At 57.0% G+C, this 26,313-nt stretch overlaps 1 protein-coding gene across 3 annotated transcripts in view; it reads left to right on the top strand.

The window, feature by feature from the left end:
* The window catches only part of ZNF512B (zinc finger protein 512B), a 28,463-nt gene extending 2,150 nt beyond the window's left edge, over positions 1-26,313 (top strand). Inside the window, exons 2-17 of one of the 3 annotated variants that reach the window (XM_068416401.1) lie at positions 2,097-2,219; positions 5,516-5,595; positions 6,372-6,500; positions 6,813-6,985; positions 7,150-7,403; positions 8,179-8,250; positions 9,327-9,461; positions 10,808-10,932; positions 13,437-13,529; positions 13,713-13,811; positions 14,218-14,505; positions 15,129-15,320; positions 21,634-21,735; positions 22,729-22,791; positions 24,787-24,885; positions 25,208-26,313. In XM_068416401.1, the coding sequence (XP_068272502.1) occupies positions 2,099-2,219; positions 5,516-5,595; positions 6,372-6,500; positions 6,813-6,985; positions 7,150-7,403; positions 8,179-8,250; positions 9,327-9,461; positions 10,808-10,932; positions 13,437-13,529; positions 13,713-13,811; positions 14,218-14,505; positions 15,129-15,320; positions 21,634-21,735; positions 22,729-22,791; positions 24,787-24,885; positions 25,208-25,501 (2,319 nt within the window). In that variant the 5' untranslated portion in view covers positions 2,097-2,098 and the 3' untranslated portion in view covers positions 25,502-26,313. Of the gene's footprint in view, positions 1-2,096; positions 2,220-5,515; positions 5,596-6,371; positions 6,501-6,812; positions 6,986-7,149; positions 7,404-8,178; positions 8,251-9,326; positions 9,462-10,807; positions 10,933-13,436; positions 13,530-13,712; positions 13,812-14,217; positions 14,506-15,128; positions 15,321-21,633; positions 21,736-22,728; positions 22,792-24,786; positions 24,886-25,207 lie in introns of those variants that run through there. The other 2 variants (XM_068416402.1, XM_068416403.1) reach the window with 2 other exon arrangements.

Raw genomic sequence — 26,313 nt, 5'->3', positions numbered from 1 at the left:
GCGAGTCGTCCTTGAGCTGCCCAGCGAGGCAGACATGGAGGTTTCATGGTCTGCGCCGCGGGGTCTCGGGGTGTGAGCGTGCCGGTGGGCACCGTTCATCGCAGGGGTCCTGCTCAGCCTTCGCCCTGGTGAGGGTTCTCGCTCCCCTCTCCCGCTGGGATGTGTGCCCGGATCGCTCAGAGGAGCAGAGGTGCCACGAGGCAGCACAGGAAGGAGGGGGACAGGCACGTTCATCCCCAGAGGGTTGGGGACAGTTGCAGTGCCCACGTGGGTGAGAGTGGAGCCATGATTTGGGAAGCGGCCGCAGGTACCCCTCTCTGTGCCCGCTCCAGAGACCAGCGGTCCCCCAGAAAGAGCCACTGGCAGGCAGGCTGCAGCTCCCACCCAGGTCTCCCACTGAAAGAACCCAAATTAGCTGAATAAATGATGCCTGTGTTCAGCACCAGAGAACCTCTTGCCAGGGCTGGAATTTCTCACTTGATCCGATTAACCTTTGTGTCCCTGCAAACAACCACAAATGTGTCACCAGCCGAACACGTGCCGGAAGCTTTTGCCAGGTCTTCTCAGAGCATCTGGGCTGCACACGATGCGCGGTGCCCGCTCCTATGTGGGAAGTCCCCAGGGACACCTCAGGAAGGATGGTTGGACCCTCGTGCCCGTGTGTTGGTGGCATTGCCGGCGATCTGGGCACAAAGGAGATGCTCCCCCGACCTCCACCATCCCTCTGGGCACAAAGATGGGTGGGATGAGTCTGGATGCTCAGGGCATCAACTCCGTTGAGTTAAACGATGCTAAACGTGATCTCGTGGGAGGAATTGGGGGTGATGAGTCAAATCTGTGTTTTAAAAACCCGTGTGTGTGGGAGAGAAATGTTGAGCAAAGGTGAAGAAGGCGCCGGGTAGCACTTCCCTTGGTCACGCTGCCGGTGCCCGGCCGAGCATCAGCATCGTGTCCCGATCGAGGTCTCAAGGCTGGATGCAGCCGCAGTGGTCTGGGGAATCACCTCTCAAGGGCTCGTTGCTCTCGTGGAGGCTTGGAGGGCTCCTTTAGCCTGGAGAAGAGGAGGCTCAGAGGTGACCTTAGTGCAGTCTACAACTACCTGAAGGGAGGTTGTAGTGGGGTGGGCGTCGGCCTCTTCTCCCAGGCAACCAGCGATAGGACAAGAGGACACAGCCTCAAGCTTTGCCAGGGGAGGTTCAGGTTGGACATTAGGAAGCATTTCTTCTCAGCAAGGGTCATTAGACACTGGAAGGGGCTGGAAGGGAGGTGGTGGAGTCACCATCTCCGGAGGGGTTTAAGAAAAGACTGGCCATGGCACTTAGTGCCCTGGTCTAGTTGCCATGGTGGTGTCAGGGCAATGGTTGAACTCGATGAGCCCAGAGGGCTCTTCCAACCTGATTGATTCTGTGATTCCCCCCGGGGCCGTAGGCGGCAGCTCTCGATGCAGCCCCCATCCGCAGACATGTCTTTGCTTCTGCTGTGGAGAAGGGAGGAAGGGACTCGAAACCAGCCGCGCCGTGGCCTTCGTCCTGGCCCCGCCGACGTGGAGGGGTGTCCTTCCGTTGGGAGCGAGACTGGGCCCTCCGCGATAATTCCTGATGTTCATTATTTATAGAGAAGCCAAATTGAATTATTAATACGGAAAATTCAGATAACATTAACAATTCTCAGTTCATAACAGTTTCCCATTAATAAGGAAAATTGGAAATTTATCACTACATCTGTTCATTAAAACTCACTATTTTTTTTTTCTTTTGGTGTCTTAAATAAAAGCAGAGAAATAAACGAAGAGGAAAAGCCATTTATTCCCTACTTCTCTGGGCAAAGTCAGCCCATAATTTTTGATAAAGTCTTTGCTGTTATATGTGAAGGGGAAACCAGCCTGTAATGAAAGCAGCTTGTCAGCCACGTCTTGGTGTTGCTCAGCCGTAGAACAACTACTTGGAAACACGTCCCCTCTCTTCTCTTTGTGGGACCCTTTAAGCTGTGTGATAGATGTCTCCTTTCCCTCCCCCCCCAGCGGCTCTCCTTGCTTTCAGCATGTGTTGCTCCTGGCTCCGAGGAGTGAATTTTAACGCCTCCCCTGCTTCTTTCAGAGATGGCGGATTCCTGTACCTGTAAAGGTGGAAGGAAAACTGCAGGCTCGAACAAACCCGCTGCCAGCAAAGAAAGCAGGACAGAGACGAGGATCAACCCGCCGGCAGAGCTGCCCAGGCTCGGTAAGGAACAGGATTTTTCTTTCCGCGGAGGTGGATGGGGCAGAGGGGACAAGCCCGGGGTTGGGGGGCAGCTGCCACAGCAAGGGGGTGCGAGTGCATGGGGGCTCGGTGTGCCTTGGCTCCTCGCCTCGACCCACCGGCGAGGGCTGTGTTGGGCTAAAAAAGCCCCGGAGCCTCAGAGCTGCAGAGAGCTGGGAACGGGAGGGAGGGATGGAGACGGCCTCTCCCTGTGGAGGGGCGTGCGTCTGGCTTAACGAGATGGGTGTCTCGCCGCCTGTTTATCGTGTTGGTAGCTAAGTGTTCCATCAAAGGATGGCAAGGCTTAAATGAGTTCAGACCATCTGCTGCCTCCCGTGTCGCTGCCCCCGGGGTGGAGGCTTGCGAGCGTACGAGCCCCGGGGGACCTGCTTGCTAAGGGCTGTCACTCTGATGGATAGCTGATTTCTCCGTCCAGGAATCTCCAGGCCCAAGGAGATTTTTCTCCTGTCTGCTTATGCTGGGCAGATCCCCTCTGCGGATGCAGAGAGGCTCTTGCTGCCTTTACTTTGCTAACAGCAGCCCTGGACACCGAGGGGTGCCTGCACCCAGGGCAAGGGTCAGACCCCAGAGATGTGCCTCAGACCAGGCACCCGAAATCAGCGGCCTCACGGGGAAACGTGTGTGCCCTAAATGTTTCCCAAATGTTCTTCCCTTGAGGTATTTGAAGCCATAATTACTAACAGAGGGGTGTAAGTTATTGCTAAGGGCAATGAGCTCCAGCTGTCCGCGGTACGAACATACCTGTGTTCGGGAGAGCGTTTTTTCCCTGCACCACATCTTATCAGCACCCTAAAAGCCCTTTTTTTCAGCCCTTCCTTCTGGTGTAGGTGGACTGAAAGCAATGAAGCGGAGTGAAGGACACTCTGTGATGGAGATATTTTGTTGCTCTGCCTGGGAAAGTGCTGGAGGTGGAAATGTCTGCCAGGGTTTGCTTTGTTGAGGTGAATTAGGCTTGGTGCAGACTGGGGAGGCAGGGGCATCTCCTGCAGTCGCTTTGCTGACCCCCCTCGGATGCAGGAGTCTGGTTGGTGCGGGGAGCATCCTTTCCAAGCCAGGTCTTGGTCCAGAGAAGCCTCAAGTCCATTGGCAAGTCCCCATTTCTAAAGAGCGTGATGTTTCCACCACTCAGCCCCAAACCACGGTAACCAGCTGCAGGACACGCAGCCACGGTGCCAGCCCTAACACCAAGCACCGTCGGGTTCGTGTCTCTGGCAAGCGCCTGTAAAGTCCAGGGTTTAGCAGAGCTGGCGAGTGGTAGCTGGGAGTGGGATGTTGGAAGAGGGGTCATGATTTCTGCTCCTCCCGTCCCTGTCCTTGCTGTCCCCAGCTGGCAGATGGTCAGTAAGGGCATTGATCGGGCGGGGCTGGGTGCTCTTGTGCACTTGTTTGGCATGAAATGTCCCCGAAAGTTTTGAAACTTGTGCGAGTTGTGAAAGGAGAGGAGAGCTGTCACCAAGCATCTGCACAAGCCGCAGCCCTGGACGCGTTGGGCTCCTGGGGAGAGATGCCCGGAGGGACAGGGACGTGCTGCTATGGGAGATTTCACATTTGGAATATTTTGAAGAGTTGATGAGCGAAAACAGAAAACGGGGAGAGCAATAAGCAGATAACTGCAGTTTTGTGAGCTTTTGCTGCAAATCCTGTATAATTTGGTGGTTTTTCATAAACTCCCAGCTCATGGAGCCCCATGGTGTGCAAGAAACGTAGCTCCCTTCCACGTGCAGGTTGAGGAGTTCCACGTGGAGGAAAAGCCTGAGCACGTGGTCTAAGAGCAGTGGAAGAATTACCAAATGCAGTGGCAATACGTGGATGTCCTGCACGGGCCCTGTGAGAGTCCTGAATGAACCCTGCACAGTTGCTCCAGAACTAGCCCGGTTTGGGGCCAAGCTTGCAAAATCTTCCCCTCTCCTTAGGGCCAAGAGCTGTTTTGAGGTAGGAGTCCCAACCCAACGGGGTGTTCTCGGGACAGCTTAGAGGCTGCCTCTCGGTGAGGGGCAGGCAAGTGGCTTTTTAGGGTCTTTTACTTATAGTCCATAAAGGTCACCATCTCCTGCAGACGAGGCCTTCTGGGCTAGAGGGATTCCCAAAGGATGCTACATCACCAAGAGATGCTTTTACAGGTATCAAAGTGGAGCAAACCAGCTGGCGTGACTTCAGGGGACTGGAAATAAATGAGTCAACTCTCTTGTTTGCTATCTTACCCCTGGCTGCTGGGGCAGAAGGCATGAAAAGGGAGAGTGTGTGTGGTTTTGGCAGTGCTTTTGTAGGTAACTCGTTGGCTTTCTGTTTGATCTCTCTCCCTTGTTCCAAAAAAAACCTGGATTGGTTTCTGAGTACAGCCAGTGCCAGGCTTGGAGCTGAGCTCTGGTTTCTCAGGAGCTGGAGGGGTTGCTGGCTTGGCTTCCAGCCTCTTCTTTTTACCTGATTTTCAGCAGAGAAGGGTGTTTTACAGGTTGAGTTTAGTTTTAAGTTATCCTCAGTTCTGGGGTTTCCTTCTCAGGGATGCTTCTTGGCTTGTTTCCATTCTTGTAGCAAATGGCTTTTATTCCCAGTCCCGTTGATTAAGCCCTTCCCAGATCTCAGCCTGAGTTTTCTGTACACAGAGCGTTCAGCCCACGCTCAGGATGCCACAAGAGTCTGCTCTGAGCACACGTAGAGCTGTGACCCCTCACGAAGGTATCCCCAGGGCTTCCCTTCCTCCCTCAAGCACTGCCTTGCCCTGTCCTCACCCCCCCGCCATCCCCATCCCTGCTGCTCCCCGTGCGCTCATCTCATCCCCTGGGCCAGTGTCCTGCGGCCCTGGGGCTGCCCAGCCACACCGACCATGCCAAGGGGACGGGGCATTTCTGCCCTCGACAGCCTGCCCAGGGCCCAGCGTGCTGACCCAGACGCAGATTTCTTTTGCTAAGGAGCACAGTTGTTGAAGGATTTCTTCCAACCCGAATGGAAGAACAGTTTTCCAAAGCAAGCCCCAGCTGTGCGGAAACTGCTCTGTGTAAATGAGAGGAGAGGGGTCGGCAAACCCCTGGGGAAGCAGCCGTCTCCCGTGCAGGTATCTGCAGGTGGAGGGGCTGTGAGCTGGCGTTGCCTTCCAAAGGGGAATCTCCATCCTTGCCAGGGCCAGGGCACGGCAGCCCAGAGCCGAGGTGGACCCACGCAGAGCAAGGGAGCCGGGCAAGCAGCAGGATTGCCTGGACAGCAGCTCCTCTGGCACGGCTGGCCGGGCAGCAGGTGACGTGCACTGTGTCTGTTTGCAGGAAATGCAACCAGTGACAAAACCGAAGGCAGGAAGAAAGGACGACCCAAGGCCGAGAACCAGGCGCTGAAAGACATCCCCGTAAGACCCCGCACGCTTTGATCCCCGATGCCCTCCCTGCCCTCTGCCTCTTGCTGCACCATGAGCTCCAGCCAACCCCGCTCCGGGGTTAAACCTGCCTTCCCAGTGGCTTAATCTCCAGAGCAGCCTTGTCTTAGACTCGGCAAGATCTTGGCCTCTGAATCGCCCATGCCAGCACCCAGCATCCTCCAAAACCCCGGTGGGGAACAGTACTCCCCCTCCAGCCTCCCCATCCTGGGGCCTTTCCCAGATGAGCTGGATTCCCTCACAGCCCCATCAGGTTTGGCTAATGACCTGGCAGCACCAGCAAGGTGCAAGGGTGATTTATTCCCCGCAGAGTTGTGCAGTTTAATTCCAGCACGGTAGCGTGGGCAACACACAGAGCAGTTTGTCATGAGAGCATGGGCACGGGGTGATTTACTGACTAGATGAAATGTGGGGTAGTTAAATCACCCGGGTGACTTCTGGCCTGATTTATTGCCCAGCCTGGCCGGGAGCGTGCGTGCGCTCTGGGAGGCACAGCAAGGTAAATTCTCAGGAGGAAGCATTATCCTGTAGAGCCTGCAGCTCCATCCCAGCACCCCTCACTGGAGGGAGCACCACTGCACTGAAACACAGCCCTGGGGTCTACTTTGCAGCTGCGTGGTGGGAAGGGGTGAGCAGGAACGATCAGAGGTCCCATGTGCCCCCCCCCGGCCCCCTCGGGATGCACCGGCACGCACACGGGCACGCGATGCTCTTCACTTAGCTGTGTCTCTCGTTTCTCTTGTTCCCAGCTCCCCCTGATGAACCAGTGGAAGGACGAATTCAAAGCCCACTCCAGGGTGAAATGTCCCAATTCAGGCTGCTGGCTGGAGTTCCCCAGCATTTATGGCTTGAAGTACCACTATCAGCGCTGCCAAGGGGTAAGGAGACCGGAGGGCTGTGTGTCCTTTCCAGTGGCCAGCTCTTATATTGCCATCTACGAGGCAAAGCCCCTCTCGGGTCTTAGACCCCAGGAGATTAAAATGGGGAGGGCACTGATGGGCCAGGAGCAGTTTGTGAGGGACTGGGGTCCCTCCAGTATGAGGTCTGGCCTGGCGGGATCATGGACCGTTGGTAACTGGAGGGGGCAGAAGGGTATTACACACGATTTGTGTTCGTGCCTGCATCAGAAAAAGCCTGTCCCTTTTGTGGTCTAACGTCCATGCCTGCCTGTCTCTCCCTGCTCCGCACAGGGTGCGATCTCAGAGAAGCTGACGTACTCGTGCTCGTACTGCGAAGCTGCCTTCACCTCCAAAACCCAGCTAGAAAAGCATCGGCTCTGGAATCACTTGGACCGGCCAGTGCCAACCAGCAAAGCAGAAAACAAAGTGCCCAAGGCCATTGGGAAGAGCAGTGGCAAGAAAAGGTACCAGGCTGTGACTGGGCTGCGTGGTGGTGGCGTAGGGACGGCTGGGAGAAGGGGAACGTGCCCGCCTCCATTCCCATGATCTGGGCTGGCGAGGGGGGAGAGGTGTCAGGACATTTGTCTAACAACCCCTCTTTAAACAAGCCCTCTGTGCTTTGCCCTAGAGCTGCTGAGAGTTCAGCTTGCCCCACCATCCATCCCAAACAGGCAAAGACGGAAAAAGCCGTGGCCCAGGACCACGCTGAGAACGGCGAGTGCCTGGCGGAGAGCCGGGAGAGCAAGGAGTTTCAGATCGCCGCAGCCGAGGCGATGGCAGCCGCCACCCCCACGGCCAAGTCCTCGAGCGGCAAGGATGCCGTGCAGCAGGGGGGCAGCCAGGCCTCGCTGCAGGAGGAAGACCCCGAGAGGATGAAGCACAGTAAGATTAGAGCCCGGGGCTACGCTGGTTCAGGAGCCCGGAGAGGGGTGTCCCGTGGGAAGGGAAGGGGCTCTGCTCCAGTGTCTCTCTGGACGTACCCAAGCCTTTTTTCAACACCCTGATAATTTCCCCCTGGTTTCTTGCAGCAGGGAGTTCCACTGAGGGTTCAAACCAGGTTGCAGCTGTGGTAGAGATATTTCTATAGGAGCTATAGGATTGGAAATGGATTGAATTCCCTGCAGCATAGCAAGCTGCCGTGTCAGCCCGCCCGTCCTCACTGAGTGTGGCAGTTCAAGCCAGGCTCTGTCTGGCAAATGTTTTCCTCAAGTATTGGGACAGGCTAAGGAGGCTCACTCTGTTACTGCCACGGGGCTGGCAGGCAGGGCCATGGTTGTCCCCATCATAGCACGGGCATGGGTTTACACCGCTTGCAGCTCCAAAGTGAACCACCACCAGCCATCTCAGCTGCTGAGGCTGTGGAAACCAGGTGGCTTTTGGAGCTAGACAGAGCCACGACTTCCACTGCTTGAACTGGCCTTGGGTAGCATTATTTCTCCTGGTTTTGTGGGGTGGGAAGCAGCGTCCTGTTACTGTTTGGTGGGGTGGCTGCTTCATTCAACAGCCCTGTATTTCACGGGGGTAAAGGCTTCCTCAAGGCGATCCACTCCTGACATAGAGTGTGTGCCCCCCCGCCTTGCCTTAGGACTGCTGAAGCCCCCCTGGCAGGACAGTTATTTGACCAAATCTCTCTCTCTGTTTCTCTCTTTTGAGTCAGGAAGGAAACAGAAAACTCCTAAGAAATTTACGGGGGAGCAGCCATCCATCTCGGGGACGTTTGGACTGAAAGGTAATACAGGGATGACTCTGGTCAGCTGTAGGGTTGTAGCTTCTCCCTGGGGCATTTCAGGGAAGCCCCTTCTCCCAGAGCCCTTTCTGTGGTGGAGATACATGACAACCACCTGGAGCCTGGGGACACTGTGCTGGAGGAGGTGGTGCCTTTTACCATAAGAGTGTCGGAATGAGAGGCAGCAGCAGAGCTGGCACTGATAACAGCCCTGCCTGCTCTGCTTGGGAGCCTGTCGCTGGGAAATGAGGGAAGAGAGGAAAGGATCTGGGTATGTCCAGCTGTAACACAAGAGTAACGAGCTGCTGACACAAGCGAGACATGAAAAACATCATCTCATCATCATCCCACTGTCCTGGGATGTCACGGTATTTCCAATGGCGTCAAGAAGGGTTTCTGCTGCGTAGAAAGGCTGGGTGACACATCCATCCCTCAGACGTTGTCTCGGATGCTGGTCACCCACGTTCAAGAAAAGGAATTCAACAGGGAAGAGACGTGTTACCGGGATGTTTTCTGGCAAAGCAAGGGCGAGTGGGACTGTGGTCGTGCTCCATAAATACACCCAGCTGGGTACAAAGGAGAGAGGAACCCTGGAGTATCTCTGGCACAAGAGCAACTGGATTCAGCCTGGCTGTGAAAGACGTTCAGTCAGGGAAATACAAAGTGGGTTTCCAGGCACTGCAGGAGGCAGCACCTTCCAGTACAAGAGGCACTCGGGGGAGAGGCACTAATGGCTTTGAAGGAATTGAACACTTACCAAAGAGCAGGCTGGATGTGGTCTGGGCAATTTCTTGTTCCCTGGCTCCTGGGAAGTCTGGGGTTGTTTCCCTTAACTTCCCCACAGAGGCTTTGCCATAGACTGAGGTGTCTGCTGTGGGTTCCTCAAGAATAAGCTGATGCCCCTGGGTGACCTGCTGCCTCACATGGAGGGTGAGACAAGGCAGGGGTTTGCCTACATCTCCCAGGTTCATCTACCCAGCCCATCCCTGGGCTAGAGGTAGAGATTTTTTACCTGCTAAATGCAAGTTGGTCTGAGGATATTAAGGCAAGTAATGAATAAAAATCCTCTCTCTCGCCAGGTCTCGTCAAAGCAGAGGACAAGGCGAAAGCCCATCGAGCTAAGAAGTTGGAGGGGAGCACCAACACAGAGGAGCTGAAAAAGAAACCTCCAGGAGCTGGTGCGAAGAAGGAAACGGCTGTGCATCTACCAGCAGGTGAGGCTGGTAGCTGTGCAGCTTAGCTGCTTGCCATCTTAGTCCTGTGCTCTGCTCCAAGCCACCATGGTCCCCACCTTCACCCGCAGCTCGTGGGCCCCGCAGCCCTCCTGGCCCAGCGGGCTGTTTGCTGGGTGAGTTTTCTAGCAGGTTTGCGAGCAGAAGCAGCACAAAATCAGAAGTAGGAGCATGCAGCTCCTGCCTTTTTGAGGTGTAGCACAGATGTGGGGCAGCCACTGCTCCTAAAATATTGGTGCAGCCACAAGTGACATCCCAAAAGGGTTTCTCTACCTTCGCTTCACTGCCAGGACAGACTGCTGCAAGCATTGGGGGTTGATAGCCAAATCTTGGTTCTACCTGGCTTGAGTGTGACCACAATTTGGGTCAGTGTCTGGGATAATGGCATTTTTCTAACATCATCTCCGTGAATGATGCCAGTGCATAACTCTGGGCATGATTATGTCTTCCCCGAGCCTCCGAGGTGCAGCCTACACCCTGTTGCAGGTTGCTGACTTTCCCTGCGAGCTCTGACAGCAGGAGGAACGCAGGATGTGCAAGATAAACACAGCTGCGGTGCCTTGCACTGCTTGCAAATTCAAATAAATGACTCTCTGATCTCACAGCCGTGCAAAAGCATCCAAATAAACACACTTGGCGGATTTTATTCAGACCAGGCTTCCCTTGCTGGAAGCCCAGCGCAGTTCTGCTGAGAAAGCAGCATGAACTCTGGACCTGGGAGCAGGTTTTGGCCCCACGTATCTCTTATTTTGGGTGTTTTTTAAGCCAGTCACAGCTATTCAAATAAACACATGCCTGGAAGCTAGCACTCCCCCAGCTGCCTGTGTGTCTGCCGGGAAGAAGAGTGCCAGGGAAGCTTTCCAGGCACACGTCCGGATTGAGCTGAGGTACTCACCTTTTCACTCCCACTAATTGTTTTCGTTTGGCAGGGGGAAGTTATTCCACACAGGGCAAGTTGAGGTGACCAAGAGCATCATCATGTTTTGACTCACAGTATGCAGGCTACCATCAGAGGTGGAAAGGTGGAAACCTCCTTTTCCCCATGAGATGCAGGCAGGTCAGGTAACTCCATGTCAAGTGGCCCAGTGACCTGGTTTGCTCAGGCAGCTGCAGGAGGTGTGGGACAGGTAGAGCTGCATGGTTTGTGCCTGGCTTGGCCCGTGCCTGGGAGAGTATTTCTCTTTTTTTAACATCAGGGACTTTTCCTAATTCAATGGTTTTCAACGTAGCAAACCAAGGCTTACAACAGCGCTGTCCTCTGCTGAGTAGCCCAGGCAGGTTGTGGTCTCTGCAGCTGCCTGTAACACCTCTCTCTTCTCCCTCCCCAGCAAACCCTGAGGACCTGTGGCAGCGGGAGATCAGCGAGAAGGGAGAAGTCTCCTGTCCAACCTGCAGTGTTATAACCAGGAAAACTATTGTGGGGCTCAAAAAGCACATGGACGTCTGCCAGAAAGTAAGGACTTGCTTTATTCACTCCTGCACATAGGGATTTTGGAGGGGAGTGGACGTGTACAAGTGCCACTCATAAATACACGTTGGTGTTCCTAAAACCTGTTCTGGGCTGTGTTTGACAGAGCACTTGCTAGTCACCTTCAGAGAGCTGGCTGCCTCGCATCGATGCAGAGGGATTTGGACACCTAATTCTCAGCGATTCTGAATCCCTTAGTGGTCTGGGCCCCTTGCCCCAGTGTGTCCAGCAGAGTCGGGTATTTCTAGTAGCTAAATGAATAGTTTTAAGGCTGAAGAGATTGTTGGGATTGTCTCTAATGTGGCCTCCTCCAGAGTCCTGGCTGTGGGATTTCACTGCATGCCATGCCTTGCATCAGGCCAGATAAATTGTGGTTGAATGAGAGCACGTCTCGGGGAGACACCGAGCTTGGATCTGCTCGGGCAGGCTGTCAAGACGCAGCAGTTCAGTAATGGTGCAGTGAAAAATTGTCTCTCTGCCACACCACCATCCATCAGAGCACAGATTACGTCTCCATCCGTCACCTGGCACGGTGCAGAGCCATCACTGCAGAAAGCCAACGTGGGATCGATGCCTCCCACTTCGAAAATATGTGGCTCGGCTTTGATTCCACATTCATTTTCTGTAAATGCCTCCTCAGCCTTTGCCTCACTATTTATACAGCAGTGGGAGGCTGCCCTCCCTTTCAGACCTCGTACTGCATCGATGCTGGGCAGAATTCTGCCTCCTCTGACATCCTCCTGGCTTCAGTGGAGTGGGGATCTTGGCCATCACTGCTCATATCTCCTGTGCTTTGGAGCACCTCCCAAGCCAGGCAGGCTCCACGCGGGCTGCCCGGCCAGCCGGCCTGCTGAGCGGGGCTCTGCCAGAGCATCAGGCCTGTCTTCCCCACTATAAATAGGCCAGTGGGTGTTCAGCCAAGGAACTGGGGCTCCAGCCCAAGGAGCGGGTGTTTTGTCACCCTTCCCCATGAGGCACGGGCCTTGCTGGGGCTGGCTGTGCTGCTCTGGGAGCTGGGGTGCTTTGCAGCATCTCTGCCAAAGCAGCCTGTGGCCCAGGGATGACAGTCCCCGAGCTCCGGGTGCATGACCACAGGTCCAGCTCTCAGCATTTCATCTCTGAGATGAACCTGTGGCACGTCCTTAGCGAGGCCCCGCTGCTGGGGGCCCAGGGTATCCCCATCAGAAGTGACCCTGGAGCGCATGCACCCTCTCAGCTTGCTCTCTGCTTTAATGATTGAAGTATTTCTTAGCTGGACAATGGGAAAAGGATGTGCAGGCTCCCAAAACTCTTGTAAAACAAAGGAAATAATTGGTTTCACCATTCCGTGCCTGTCACTAAGCAGTCTGCCCTGTTTCCTTTGGTTTTACAAAGGAAATAAGGGATGGGGATGGTTGCAACACGCTTGGGCCTGAAGGACATGAGGGCAGGTGTGTCCTCCCAGCGTCCCAGGTGGGAGGGCTTGTTAGAACATGGACATGGCATGTTCTGTGGTGTTGACTGGAAGATTAACCCCCAAACTGGCTGGCATTGACATCTGATGAGTCAAGGAGCTTTTAGCATCCACCTTGTTAGGACCCAGTGCTTGGGTCTGGAACAAGATGAACCGATGGGAGCACAGGTACAAGTGAGTCATTCCCAGCTGGCTGCAGTGAGTTTATTCTTCGTTTCCCCAGAGCTCCAGGATGAGGAGGGATTTGCAGCTCCATTTTCATTCCCTCTCCAGCTTCTAGTCCAGGCTTGATTGAAGGGGAAATGGTGAAGGTGGAACATCAGCCAGGCAGGAGGAGCAGGAACTGCCACAGCCATCCAGGCACTGGCTCCCTGTCGAGGCATCTCTTGGTACCCAGAGTTCACCTCCTGAGTCAATAAATTCTGGTACCTGCCTCAGCAAAAGTCATGACCTGCTTACTGACTTTACAAGTTCCCCTTGTACCGACGTGTGTGCATTTAATACATCTCCCCAGTCACTCAGGAGGCCAAGTCGGGTCAAACAGCAGAGCAGTATGAGGTGGGAAGTATTCTGCTGTGATCATGTCCAGCAGCATCTTAATTTCAAACAGCCCAGGTGCCCAGAAAGCGTGTTGTATGCCAGCATGTGTCATAGGTAATAGGGCTGCAGAGCACAGTCCACTAACATGCTGGCAGATCAAAGCTGCTTCTCTTGCCTAACCCTTTAACAGGAAGACTAAGACACCAGGTCCAGATGTTTCCAGCCAGTGGGGCTTTAAATCTACATCCAAAATGGAACGTTTTCCAAAAATTTGGGCATGTGGGTTTGATAACAGTATCCAGGACAACAGAGGGGAAACTCAGAGCTGCAGGCTGGGTTGGGATGGGGGACAGGGACGCTGCGTTGCTCACCAGGTCGCACCGCTGGGTACTGCTGCAGCAACAGCCACCCTTGGGCCTGACTGATGAGCAGCAGCAGCCCTTGGAAAACCGAACGGGCCGTGACCTCCGTGGTGACTTCCCTCTAATTCCTACAGCTGCAGGATGCCTTGAAGTGTCAGCACTGCAAAAAGCAGTTCAAGTCCAAAGCTGGGCTGAATTACCACACCATGGCTGAACACGTCAGCAAGGTAAGAGACCTGGGCTGCCCGCGTGGGCATGTAACAAAGGAGTGGGAGATCCAGCTCTTCTCACGAGGGGTTCCCCACAGCCAAGGGCAGCTCCTGTGAGGCAGGGGTTTACCACCCACTCCTGGCACAGAGGACATGAGTAAATGGTTGACTCTGTCGCTTCTGTTACTTCCTTGTTTCCAGCCTGTTCCTGTGGAAATCGCTGGACTTGGCGAACAGGAAGAGAGGGAAAGGCTGAGGAAAGTGCTAAAGCAGATGGGAAAACTGAAATGCCCCAATGAGGTACGAGAACGATTCCTGTTTCTCGTTCTGTGAAAAGGTGGAAGGAGTGAGTCCCGCTGCAGAGGAGGACACGTGCTCTCCAGGCATCCCTTGGCACGTGCTTGACTTTTCTGCCTTAGCCGTGCATCTGGTCGTAGAGCTCTGTCAGTGTTGGGGTGGGTAGCGCTGGGTATGGGGCCGCTCCCTCCGTCCCTCCGTGGCACTGTCCTGCCTGTGTGCCCATTCAGGGGAGAGGGGCCAGCTGGTGATCCCCCATCGCTCGGAGGGGACGGGCTGGCAGAGCTGCTCTGCGGAGAGGGCTCCTCGAGACATGTCACTCCCTGGAGCAACGGCACCCCGACCATTTTGACACGGGCACATGAAGCCCCAGCCCTCCTTAACCCTCCCCTTCTCCCCGTCTCCACAGGGCTGCGTGGCCAACTTCTCCAGCCTGATGGGCTACCAGTACCACCAGAAGCGGTGTGGGAAGCAGCTCGCCGAGGCCGACAAGCCTGTCTTCAGCTGTCCCCACTGCGGCAAGAAGTACAAATCCAAGGCCGGCCACGACTACCATGTGCGGTCAGAACACACGGCCTCCGTGAGCCCCCCGGATGCCTCCACAGCCCGAGGAGCGGGGCCACCCCCCCCCGGGGGTGACGGCAGAGCTGCAGAGGCTGCGGGCAGGACAGAGCCGGGCAGGGCCGGGCCAGGCAAGGCAGGTGCAGACGTCGGACCGATGTTGTTTTCTCCCTCACATCACCACACGCGTGTGTTGTACCATGTTGGGGTGAACGGGCTACAGCCCCCTCCGAAAAAGCAGGATGCTGCGTTCATGGGAGTGGAGCGGTCGGCAGCAGTCCCCTCCCCTGGTGCCTGCAGGGCTGTGCTCCAGCCCACCCTGCATCTGTGCTCTGCAGGTTAAAAAAACAGAGCTCAGGCCGCTCCGTCAGCAACGAGCCAGTGCCGGCTGCTTGCCAGCGCTGAGGTGGCAGGATCCATCCCTGGGGAGCATCCTTCTCTGTTCCCTTCATCCCTACTGACAGTGCATCCGTGCTAATAACTCCCTAACTCTAATAAATGGAGACTTTTATACACGTGGGAGTGTGAAAGGACGCCATCAGTCTAACACATGGTTGTCTGCTGGGCTGGGGGAGGTGGGGGGGCTCCCCTTGTTCCCATGCTGGGGTGCAGAGGCACACCGATGTCTCTGCAGCCCCACCACCTGCGCAAAGCAGGCCTGGAAACACACGGCCCAAACCCCAACATCCCCATCCCGGGGCCGGAGAGCTCGCTGCTTTGCCCCTCACCATGCCCGTCCTGACTCTGTCTCTGTTGCAGCCTCCCGACGAGCCAGAGGTGAAGCCAGAGCCCAGCCCCACAGAAGATTTTGAAAGGACCCCAAGCGGCCGCATCCGTCGGACGTCGGCCCAGGTAGCCGTCTTCCACCTTCAGGAGATAGCGGAGGACGAGCTTGCCAAGGATTGGACCAAGCGGAGGATGAAGGACGACCTGGTGCCTGAAACCAAGCGGGTGAGAAGCCTTTATTTCTCCTTTTTTTTTTTTTGTTGCACTAGATGTACACAGAGATCCTGGGATGCTGGTGTGGCCCCAGCTGGCTGAGGGCTCATGCATCTCCTTTTCTGTGCCCTAAATCAATTAGCTGTGATGGCAAATTTACTGCTCAAGAGCCCACCCAGCACAGGCTGAGCCGCAGTGGTCTGGAGGCTCTGTACAAGCCTGGCAGGAGGGCAGCTTTGCCCTTGACTCTGCCAGCACCCAAATCTAAATGGAGCAAAAGGTGGTGCTTGGTGGGCAGCGGAGGGATCAGCGTCCGGCCCGGAGGACTTCGTGGAGGGAGGTTGGTTCTGGTCTGTGGTCAGCGGTGGGGTGGGGGCTGGCAGCCAAGAGGAGGACGTGGAGAGAGCAGAGGTCGGATCTGGACCAATCTCCTTTGCGCTGTCAGAGAGCAAAGATGCCCCAGGTGGAATTTCTTCCCTTCTGTGTCTCTTCCTTAATTTCTGGGAGTTGCTCCCCTGGAGGCCCTGCGAACAGAGGGAATGTCCCACAGCTGAAATTCCCTCCAGGAAAGCTCCTTCTGGACTGTAAAAGGAATGAAGCAGCAGCAAATCCTAAACCTTTTCAGTGTAAAGGGGGAAAAAAGAGACGGAGTCGGAGTTTCCTAATCCTGGGGTCGATACTTTTTGGCCAGCGCCGGGACTCAACGCAGAGCCATCCTGCAAGTCTCTGCACAAGCTGCAGCCTGTTTCCTGAGCCGGTGACTCTGCAGGTCGGTGCCAGGTCTTTTCCTTGCTCTGAGCAGTTGGGCATTTCTTGTCCAGTGCTCCCAAATTCACCCTGGGCACAATATGGGGCACGTTGCAAAGAGGGGAGTGAGGGACAGAGGTTAAAGCTTTGCCACAGCAGGAGAGTGTGGAGGTGCCTCTGCTGTCAGCATGCAGAGTGCAGGACATCACCAGCGCCGAGGACCTGCCTCCAGCCAGGAAAACAGCCCGAGTCCCAGAGCCAGCCTGGAGAAGTGATGCAGCTCACCCCAGAAAAATGGGTGGCACAGCAGCAGAGCTTCAGCCAAAGCACCTTCCTGCTGCCACAGCCTGTCCCGCGCCATCCTGGCACGTGTGTGCTCTCAGCAGAAGTGCTGCCCTGGTCCTGCAGAGCCCTGGAGGAGCTCAGCCTGACTCTGCTCCCAGTCTGCACACGGTGGGCAGGGGAAAAACCAGCACGCAAATAAGCCAGCGTCCTCTTGACCCGCCCTGGAGCAGAGCTGGGGGTTTTAGGGCCAGATCAGGTGGAAAACTTTTTATTTCCCCAATCCTTGGTGGTGTTATTGTTGGTTTCCAGATGACTTCAGCTGCAATGCGTTTGTAACGTAAAAAAAATCGAGCCCAAAGTAGCTGTTTCATTTCAAACACTGTGGGAGGAGAGGTGTGGTGCTCTCTTCTCCCCTCGCCAGCCTCAGCACTTCCATTCCTTTCTTTCCTCCTTGAATTGCTTCCCTTACTCTTGACTTTGGGTATTTCTGTTTGAATTGAAGGAGCAGCCGGGAGTCCCAGGCCTGGACAAGGGGCCCATGCTCAAGCTGACATACAAAGGTCTCAGCCACTGGCACAATTGCTCCGTGAAATGCTGTTTGTGGTGGCGTTTTTTTCTTTTTGAGACATTTTTTGTGTTCAGAGTCTAATTGTTTAAGTTTAATTGAGCCCCATCTCAGCGCTAAAAAACAGAGAGAATTGCTGTGAGGTTGGTGGAGGCAGGTTTGCGTTGAAGATGAGCAAGGAGGGAGTTGGAGCAGCTCCCAGGTGGTGAAACAAGACCCTTGGGCTGGAGGGTGGGGACCGTGGCCCTGCACGGGCTGCTCCCCCCGGCTGTGCTGGCTGCGTGTCGCACAGATGGATTTCAGAGGAGGTCGGTGCCGGGGGCAAACACGTGTGTAGCTGTGAGTGTGCCTGCGGGTGCGTCTTGCGGTGGCTGTCACGTTCCCTTGACAACACTCTAAAATATAATCTGTTCAGTCTACGATGTTTTTTCTCGATGAGCGATGCTGGGAGGAGGTGGGAGGAAAGTTCAGCCCGAGGAGGCTGGTGGGAGCTTGCTGACTTCAGCACGCTTCGTGCTGCGCTGCTGAGCAGCGTCTTGTCTCGCTCAGGACTGGTCTACGTTTACAGCTTGCTTCAGTTCAGGGTGTGGGACAAACCTCCCAGCTGCGAGCAACTCGGACACACCAGCAAGTGCCCAGTTTGACCCTGTTCCAGCCCCAAAAATAGCCCTTCCCTCAGAACTGCTTCAGCCATGCTGGCAGGACAGCTCTGTGGCGGGTCCAGCCCCACGTCCCCATGCCACCACCCCGCTGAGCGTGCGTGGTGGCCGTCCCTCCGAGGGAGCCACTGGAGCGGCACAAACACCAGTTAACTGGGACCAGGGCGGTGGGACTGATGGTTCCCAGAAGAGCCACCATGCCACCGCTGCTTCTTCCATGGGCTGTGTCCAGCGGTTGGGGAACGCTGCCGGGCCCACAGACCCCCTCGCTGGCTCGGGCCTGGGGAAAGGTGGGCTGTCAGGAGTTGGTGGCAGTTTTCAACTGCTCCTGCACCATCTCAGCAAGACCTGGGGATGTCCTGGAGGGACGGACACTTCCCAGCTCCAGTCTGTGACCAGTGATGGCTGAATGCACGCGGACTCGCTGCAGCGCAGGACCTGCTCCATCCCTGAGCTCTCCAGTTGCCCGCCACGGTCCAAGCAGCCAACGTGGATTTCAAGGGAGCTGATGAAGGAGCCACCCCTCCTCTCCATCCCTTTTCCAGACAGCAAAGCTTGTCCCCAGGGGAAGGCAAGCAGCTCCTCAGCAAGCCGATGAGACATGGGGGCTCGCAGCCTCCAGCCCCGCTGCACCCCCTGCGCCGTGGCCTGCCCTCGTGGCCACGTGGCACCCTGTCCCGGCCGGGGAGAGGGACGTTGGGTTTGGATCCCGTTGGTGGCCCGTGGTGGGACGCGTTCGCCTTGCCCCAGGAGGACGGATTCCTTCGCACCAAAGCGATGGCATTAGAATAAACGCTTGCTGCTCGGTCCCAGGCCCTGCGCTGCCTTCCTTCTGCACTAACCAGATCCAGCATTTCTAAATATACACTGGAGCCTTATTTTCTCGCTCCGATCTTTATTTGCCTCTGGATAAGCTGAAACAGATGGGGTGTTTCACAACGGCCGCTTGCTGGGGCTGTCAGATGGGGAAGGGCACACCCCTGCTGCTTTTCTGGGAAAAATCCCCTTTCCAGAAGCTCCGTGAAGACGATGCTGATCCTCCGACCCTCCTCTGGCCTTCGCTGGGGCCGGTGCCTGCCCGTGAGCAGTCTCGGGGCTGCCGCAGGAGCGAGGAGCCAGCAGGTTCCCAGCTTGGTGGTGGGCGCTGGGATCTGGTGGGGGATGACGCCCTTACCTGTTTTTGGAGGCCAGACTGAGAGAAGCAGCCTCCTTGAGCAGAGGGAAGAGGCATCTCAGAGGCAAGACAGGAGGAAAATGCCGTGGAAATCCCACAGTTTCATAGTGTGATGCTTCCCCTGCAGAGCTTGAGGTGGGGTTGCTTGTTTCGAGGTGCCGTGAGCTTTGTGCCGGAGGTGGTGGTGGGCTCCCGCAGCCCAGGCAGCCGCCGTGCCACGCAGGGAGGGATGCAGAGCTCCTCCGTGGGGTGCCAGGGTGTTGCTGCAGGGCTGGGGGCAGCCACTGAGGCTGCACGACCCCGTGGAGCCTGGGTGCTGCGTGGTGGGGTGATGGGGTCTGGAGCGAAGGGCTGCCGTAGGCTGGTCGTAAAGCTAAAGGGGAAAAGTCATCTCCAGGTTTGATTTTTTAAGTAAAGCCCCTCCTGGAACGAGGATAAATGCCAGAGCAGAAGAGCCTGGCTTGGGTTTGTTCCCCGAAACAATGGCCCTGCGATCCAGGCTGAGCCCCGCGGACTCGTGTCACTGGTGGGCCAAACCGCGTCCCAGCTCCGGCTGCGGACCCAGAGCTCGGCGGGGCTGACTCCGTCCTTCCTCCCCTTGCTCCCAGCGCCGGTGTGGTGTGACCACGTGTGGGACCCGGCTGCTGGCCGGCACCCCCGGGCGTGTTTTGGCTTCGCCTCCCGGACGGCATCAGCCGCAGTTCCGTGCTGGGCACCTCAGTGAGGCTTCCAGGGGAGTTTGTTGGCCAGGACCGAGGCAGCCGGTGTGGTTCTCATTTACTGCGATTTATTTTGGGGAAGGGGAGAGCTGTCTAGGGAGCGGAGAGGATTGAAATATGAAAGTTGAATTAAATAAAACCGTCAGTCAAAGAAAACAAGCCTTCCCCACCCCAGCATCCTTCGACTGTTCAGAAGAGATGGGCTGCGGCCAAAACCAGTTGTAGTCGTTTAATGATTTGGCCATGAAGGTTTTCACTTACGGGCTGTTTGAGGAAAATAAATGGAAAAAAAAAAAAATATAAAATATTCCATGCCTGGGGCTGCCTCTTAATAGAGACATAAAGATGACTTTGACATTCCCAGAACCGCAGCGCCCCGGGAAGACATGGGATTTGCATGTTATTGTGCAGTGCTGCTGGAGGAGAGCGGGGAGGGATGTTTCTCCGGAGTGGGAAGCCAGAGCAGCATCTCTGAACATCCCCCCTCATCTCCTCCCCGGGGATGCGCGGAGGGAGAGGTTGTTGCCGGGGCTGCGTGCGGTTACCCTTCGTGTTTGCTCATTCATGGGATTGATTGGGTTTTAATTAAGGAGGCTGTTTGGCATCCTGGCTCTTGGTATCGATGACAAAAAGGGACTCCTGTGTTCTCCCCCGGAGGTGGCATTGCCTTCCCCAGGCGGGGGCCCAAGCGGTTGGTAGATGCACCATCCTGGCGCTTCAGAGCGCTCTGCTGGCATCTCCCCCCGCCGCAGAGCGTGGCAGAGTAGCAGCACGCTGAGGCTTGGGGGGGTTTTTTTCCACATCCGTCCTTAGAGCACTGTTTTGCAAGGCCCTTTGCCCCTGTGCCCTGCGTGGAGCTCCGCTCTTCTCCAGCCGTGCTCGCTGTGTGCCAAGGTGGGGGCTGCGGGGGCTTGGGCATCGCCTAAATTTGGGTGGAAACAAGCGGTTGCTGCCTGAGCCCTCCGCATCGCCAGCCCTCGGTGGGAGCTCTGCTCTGCAGGGTGGTTTGGGGCAGCTGGACAAAGGCAAATTCGCAGCTTTATCAGCACGCTCAGGAAAAGGCACAGCTGGAAAAGAAATCCAGGCAGCTGCCTCCCCGCCGCGTTGGAAACGAGAGCTCTGCATCCTCGGAGCACGTTTCCAAACCAGGGCCTGGGTTTGTACCTCTCTGCAAGCGCCGTTTGTCTGTGCATCCTCCCCGGCCAGCTCGGACGCAGCGATGCAGCCGTGCCCCACGCTCAGGGTGCCCACGGGGAGCAGCATGTGGTGGGTACCTGCGCCCGTAGGGTGCCATGTGCGAGCTCGCCCAGCCCTGCTCTGACTTGGGGCTTGGGATCCGAGCGACATCCCTTTGGTCCTGGCAGAGCTCGCTAGGTCGGGCTGGGAGCTGTGCTGACGTGGTCGTGCAGCAGGCAGGCAGCTCGGAGCACAGGCAGAGCAGCCCCGTGTCGCCTGCGGACGGTGGCACGGTGGCAGGCAGAGGCCAGCCCCGCAGGTAGGGCCAAGCGCAGCGGGCAGGAGGCACAGAGATGCTGCAGCTGCCTTGGCTTGTGCTGAACACGCAGAAATGGAGTTGGGAAGGCCGGTCCGCTCTGGTAAACCTCAAAGTTGCTAATAAAGCGGTAATTAAAAGCACTTGGCAAGAGCAGCCCTGCCAGAAGGAGAGGCAGAGCCACAAGGGCCTTTCATTGTTTAACGGGTTGTGCCCATTCATGGATGGAAGGCAGCCACGGAGGCTCTTGGCGCCCGTCCCCTCTGCCCAGCGTTGCTTATTCTCCCGGTTATGAAACGCGGCAGAGGGGCTGTGCCAACGCCACGCACCGAAAACGCCGGGTCCGGGCCTGGCCCTGCGGCGGGGCACGGCCCTGGGAGCAGGAGCCGCCCCTCTCCCGCTCACCGGCGCCGCAGGGAGGTGGCTGCAGCACCGGGGGCTCCAGCCCTGCTCCTCGCCCGCAGCCACCCCCCAGCCCGGCTGCCACCTCGCCGGTGGCAGGGCCACCCCCCTGCTGCGCCGTGCCGGGGGCGAGGTGACATCTCCAGGGGGGAAGCCTCCAAAGCAGTTTTCAGCCCCGATTCACTTCTCCAGGGTGGGGCAAGACCCATGTGAAGAGGGAGGACTCCACCAAGGCCCGCACTGGTGTGTGCCGCTCTGCTAATCATCTCCTATTGTTTGCAGCTCAATTACACCCGGCCGGGGCTTCCAAAGCTCAATCCGAGGCTGCTGGAAAACTGGAAGAACGAAGTGAAGGAGAAGGGCCACATCAACTGTCCCAACAACGTAAGGACCCTCTCTGCTCTCCTTGGGCCAGCTGGTCTCCGTCTGCAGGAGGAAGGGGGGAGTTTTTGGGGCAGAAACCAACCCAAGCCGGGTTCTTGTTGGGCCCCAGATGAAGCTGGCGGTGATGCTCAGACCCTCGTTTCACCTCCTCTCCTTGGGGTTGCTGCCATGCCTGGTTGAAGCGTGTCCCACCTTTGGGACCCTCCTGGTGTGCTCGAGCCACCGGGCTTGGGGACCGGACCACCTTCTCCCCAGGTGCCCTTGGGCTGACAGTTCAGCGTTGCCCGGGCTCTGGAGCTGCCTTTGGGGAGCTCCCGAGATCTGGACGGGGCGAAGGCTGCACGCTCTGTGCTCCAGAGAACCTTCTTCTCCCAGAGTGAAGCCGGGACTGGTTTTAAGCCATTCTTTTTAAAGCCCTGGGCTGGGCAAAGCCCTCGGGGACACGGCGCATGTGCTTCATCTAGGCCCGAGCTGGCGAGGAGGTGAGCTCCACCCTCACGCTGGGCCTTGATTTATCATCTGAAACAAAGCCTCGCTGATGGGCCTTTTGAGCGGGGCTCTTACCGCAGGGCCGGGGGAGCGGCGCTGGCTAATTAATGTCATACACAGGCACTTTGAAAAGACGTTGCTCAGAAAATGGTCACGCTGCTGTTCCCTGGGTGATTTCGCTTCTCCGTTAAGTGTCTGCTGTGGCTCCGGGAACTCCTGTAGCCCAGCAGGGCCTCCCGACTGCTCACAAATGTACGTTTGCCACGGAGACGTTGAGGGGAGACATTTTTCAGCCCGTTGCAGGGGGATGTGGCCACATGACTCCCATTAGCACTAATGGGAAACGTGTGGCCAGAGCCCTCCGCGTCTCGCAGAGCATTAACCTCACGCTGCTCAGCCTGGACCGGTGGCCTTCCCGGCGCGGTGGGCTCCTGGCCTCGGCACGGAGGAGGGCACGGAGACGAGGGAGGGTTGTGACAAACCTTGCTTTGTTTCTTCCCGCAGTGCTGTGAAGCCATTTACTCCAGCGTCTCAGGGCTGAAAGCTCACCTGGCCAACTGCACCAAGGTAGGTCCCTTCTTTGGCAGCCTTGGCCCAGAGGTGAGCTCGGGTTTGGCTTTTCTCTCCCCTCCGGCTCATTTGGAAGCAACAGGCCAAGGGACAACAGCACAGGTTAAAGGCTCAGGACCACTGGGAGGGCTGGCTGAGCAATGCCCATCGAGTTGTCCCTGCTCAGCCCGTTGTTGCACCATCCTAGTTCGGCCACTTACCCTCAGCACCATCCTCCTGGGCAGGATCAAACCCACAGCCACAGGCAGAGAGGCTCAAGCTGGGCAGATGTGACAGAGGGGATTTAGTTGGAGGAGAGGTCTTGCAACACAGTTATCTCACCCAAGGGCCCCGATCTCCCACACACTGAGTGCCTCAGAGTTGGGGCAGCAGGAGCCAGCCCGCCTGACTCGCATCCTCCTGCCTCGATGTCCCCGGCCCGCAGCAGCCCCTGCCCAGCTTGGTTCCTGTAGCCCCGGAGTCATTCACGAGCCCTTGGCTACCAACATGGCCAGCACCTCGCACACAGCCACGCGTCGACCACAGCAGCTCAGAGCGAGGGAGCTCCAGTGCCCTGCAGCCGCCACGGGGGAGGGATGGGGAGCTCAGCGTAGGTCCCTCAAATTGGAGCTGAGTAAGAGCTGGTAAAGCTTTATACCCTGAAACGTTTCCAGCTGCAGCTTCCATTGAATGGAGCTTCCAGGAGGCAGCTCCAATACATACCCTGTGGTTATTAAAAACACAAACTCCCAAGCTCCTCCAGCGCTGGCTGGAACATCAACCTCTAATGAGGTCGTTTAGAAAATGGGCTGCAGAGATCCGGGCAGAAGAAGCTGTATTTATGCAGGATAAAAGTGCAAACACGGGAGACCAGGGCAGTTCCTTTGCCAGCCTGCAGCAGCGGGCAGCCCACCAGCAAACGGCCTCCGAGAGAAAACGGAGCCATTTCCCAGCTGGTTCTGTGCACAGAAAGCAGCCGGGAGCTCGCACGAGCGTTTTCTTTGACCACAGGAGCTGCACCCTCCGGGTCTGGCGAGCCCAGCGTAGCCAGGGCCGGGTGCTGGGGGTCAGCGCTGGGGGAGGTCGCTGCTTTGTGTCCCCCCCGCGCTGCCGTCAGCAGGACTCTTGCCCTTACAGAGGATTTAGTTTGGCAACGGATCCGTGTGCCACAAAATCAGGCGTAAATCACAGCCCCTCCTGAGCTGGCCCCTCATTTCTGCTGTAAAACCCCAACGAATTGGTTGAAATACATCAAACCTTCCAGAGAGCAGAGGATGCTCCCGGGCAGCGCCTCGTCCTCGGCAGGGATTGATGCACCGGGGTGGTTTTTGCATGAGTATTTCTGAAGCCAGCGTCCTGCCTGGCCCTGAAAGGCAAGAGCTGTCTGACTCCAGATTTACAGCCCGGAGCCAGCTAGGGAGGAATTCCCAGGGAGCACATATATCGCCTGGAGGGGCCCATCCATAAACCCCTCGTCAATAGAAAGCACATTATCTCCCCCGTGCCATGAACTGTGGCAAAGCCGGGAGATCAGTCATCCCCGCAAGGGCTGTAATGACAGAAATCCTGCAGCCGCTGCGTCTCTGACAGCGTAAAAGGAAAATTAGGTGAGTCTGTTGGCCATAAATTAGACGGCGGTTCAGTCCCAGGAGGTCACAGATCTGCTGACAGTGAGGAAATGGCCACACACGGTGTCGGTGATAATGGAACAGCCGGTGCTGGGGATGCACAGGCAGCAAAACCCCCCACTCGCTGCCCTCCAGGCTCGTAGGAGCTTTGGTGCCTGGTGCCGGTGTTGTGACGGCCAGCACAGGCTGAAATTCAGAGCAGAAGATGCAGTTGTGAGCTCCTGGCCTGGGACCGAGGGCTGGCAGAGATCTGGTGGTTTAGAAATGAGCATTGATTTTCCTGTTGCTTCGAGGTTCAAGCACAACCTCCCTTCACAGGAGGTGAAACCCCTCCGGGGTGTTTTCAGCTCTGCTTGGGGCTGCAGGAGGCTGCTCTGTCTTGCAGGGGGACCATTCGGTGGGCAAGTACCGCTGCCTCCTGTGCCAGAAGGAGTTCAGCTCCGAGAGCGGGGTCAAGTACCACATCATCAAGGCTCACTCGGAGGTAAGGAGGGTGCTGGGGCTGATCTGGGCTCATCCCTGCTCTAACGCACCCATCCTCGGGCTGCCCCACTCCGTCCGTGTCTGCCCAGAGCAGAGCACAGCAGCAATGGGGTGGGAGGGGACCTCCCTGTCCCCCTTTGGGTCCCCAACACCCCTAGGCCAGTTGGAGCTGCTCAGTGGTGAGCAGCATGTCCTTGGGGAGGTGATGGCAGTGGGGAGTGGGGCGGTCCAGGCTCGGGCAGGTGAGGCAGGGGTTGTGCGTGCCGGTGCCGGTGCCTGGCCCTGGGCTGGTCACTAACCCCCGTGTCACCCCACGGACACAGAACTGGTTCCGAACCTCCGCAGAGGCCAGCCGGAAAAAGAAAAGCAGGGAACAGCTTTCTTCCAGCAAAGAGGAGAAAAAGAAAAGCACAAACGGGAAGAAAAGGGGGAGGAAACCCAAGGAGAGGCCTCCAGAAACGTCCCTGAAGGGCAGAGAGAGCGTGGCAGCAAAGACTAATCACAAGAAAACGCCCGAGCACTGGGAAGGCTCCCGAGGCAGCGCCGACGGGGACGAGCGCGTCCCCAAGCCCCCGAGCCAGCGCAAGGCGGGAGCCAGTAAGATGCCTGAGAAATGAGCAGCTCAGAGACTCGTCTCCGAGGATTCGTTTACAGCCCAGGGTAACAGGGTGGGGGTTTCTCCCGGTTTTCTGTCCCCCCTGTCCCCCCTCCTCCCCCCCCACCCTCCACTCACCCCCTTTTTACAAAAAAAAAAGAAAAAAAATCAAAAAAAAAAGAGACAGAAAATACCAATTAACCACTTTAAACAAGTCACGGACCTTGTTTCACACTGGAAAACAAGCAGGATCAAGCAAGCTGGACCGTTCTCCCCACCCCTGCCCATGTACATACCCCTGTGCCCGCCGGGACCCTGCTGCCTTCCCCCCGCCCTGCCCCTCACTGCCCTCCTCACCCCCTGCGCCAAACTGGTGACGCTTGAGCGAAAGAAAAGTGCAATAGCAGTGGGGTGCCCTTGGTCGGGGTCTGTCCGGGCAGCCCCCGTGGGCTGCAGCCTCCCCGTGCAGGCAGCGCCCACGTCCCTGCTCCCAGGATGGTGTTTCCAAAGATGTTTGTCAGGGGCAGGGGGGCAGCGGGGCGACAGCAGGGTCTGGCAGCGGATGCTGTGGGGCATCTGGTGGTGCTTTCCCTGCAGCCAAGAGGGGACATGCTGTGGCAGGGACTGGCACCGTGGTGGTTGTGGCCAGCTCGGTGCGGGGGGTTTGTCTTGGCGATGCGAGGCACAGGCAGAGGAGCGAGCAGCAAGCGTGGCACGGGGCGGGCAGCATCGCCCTGAGGCAGCGGGGCTGGCTGCGGCGGCCGGAGGGGGTGCGGGAGGTGTGAGCCCCCTGGGAGGCGATGGCAGAGGGGGCTGCGGTGGGGTGAGTCAGGC

Source organism: Nyctibius grandis, chromosome 19, assembly GCF_013368605.1.
Source record: "Nyctibius grandis isolate bNycGra1 chromosome 19, bNycGra1.pri, whole genome shotgun sequence".
NCBI lineage: Eukaryota > Metazoa > Chordata > Aves > Nyctibiiformes > Nyctibiidae > Nyctibius > Nyctibius grandis.
Note: the sequence above shows the minus strand (reverse complement) of the source record. Positions and strands in the feature narration are given on the sequence as shown.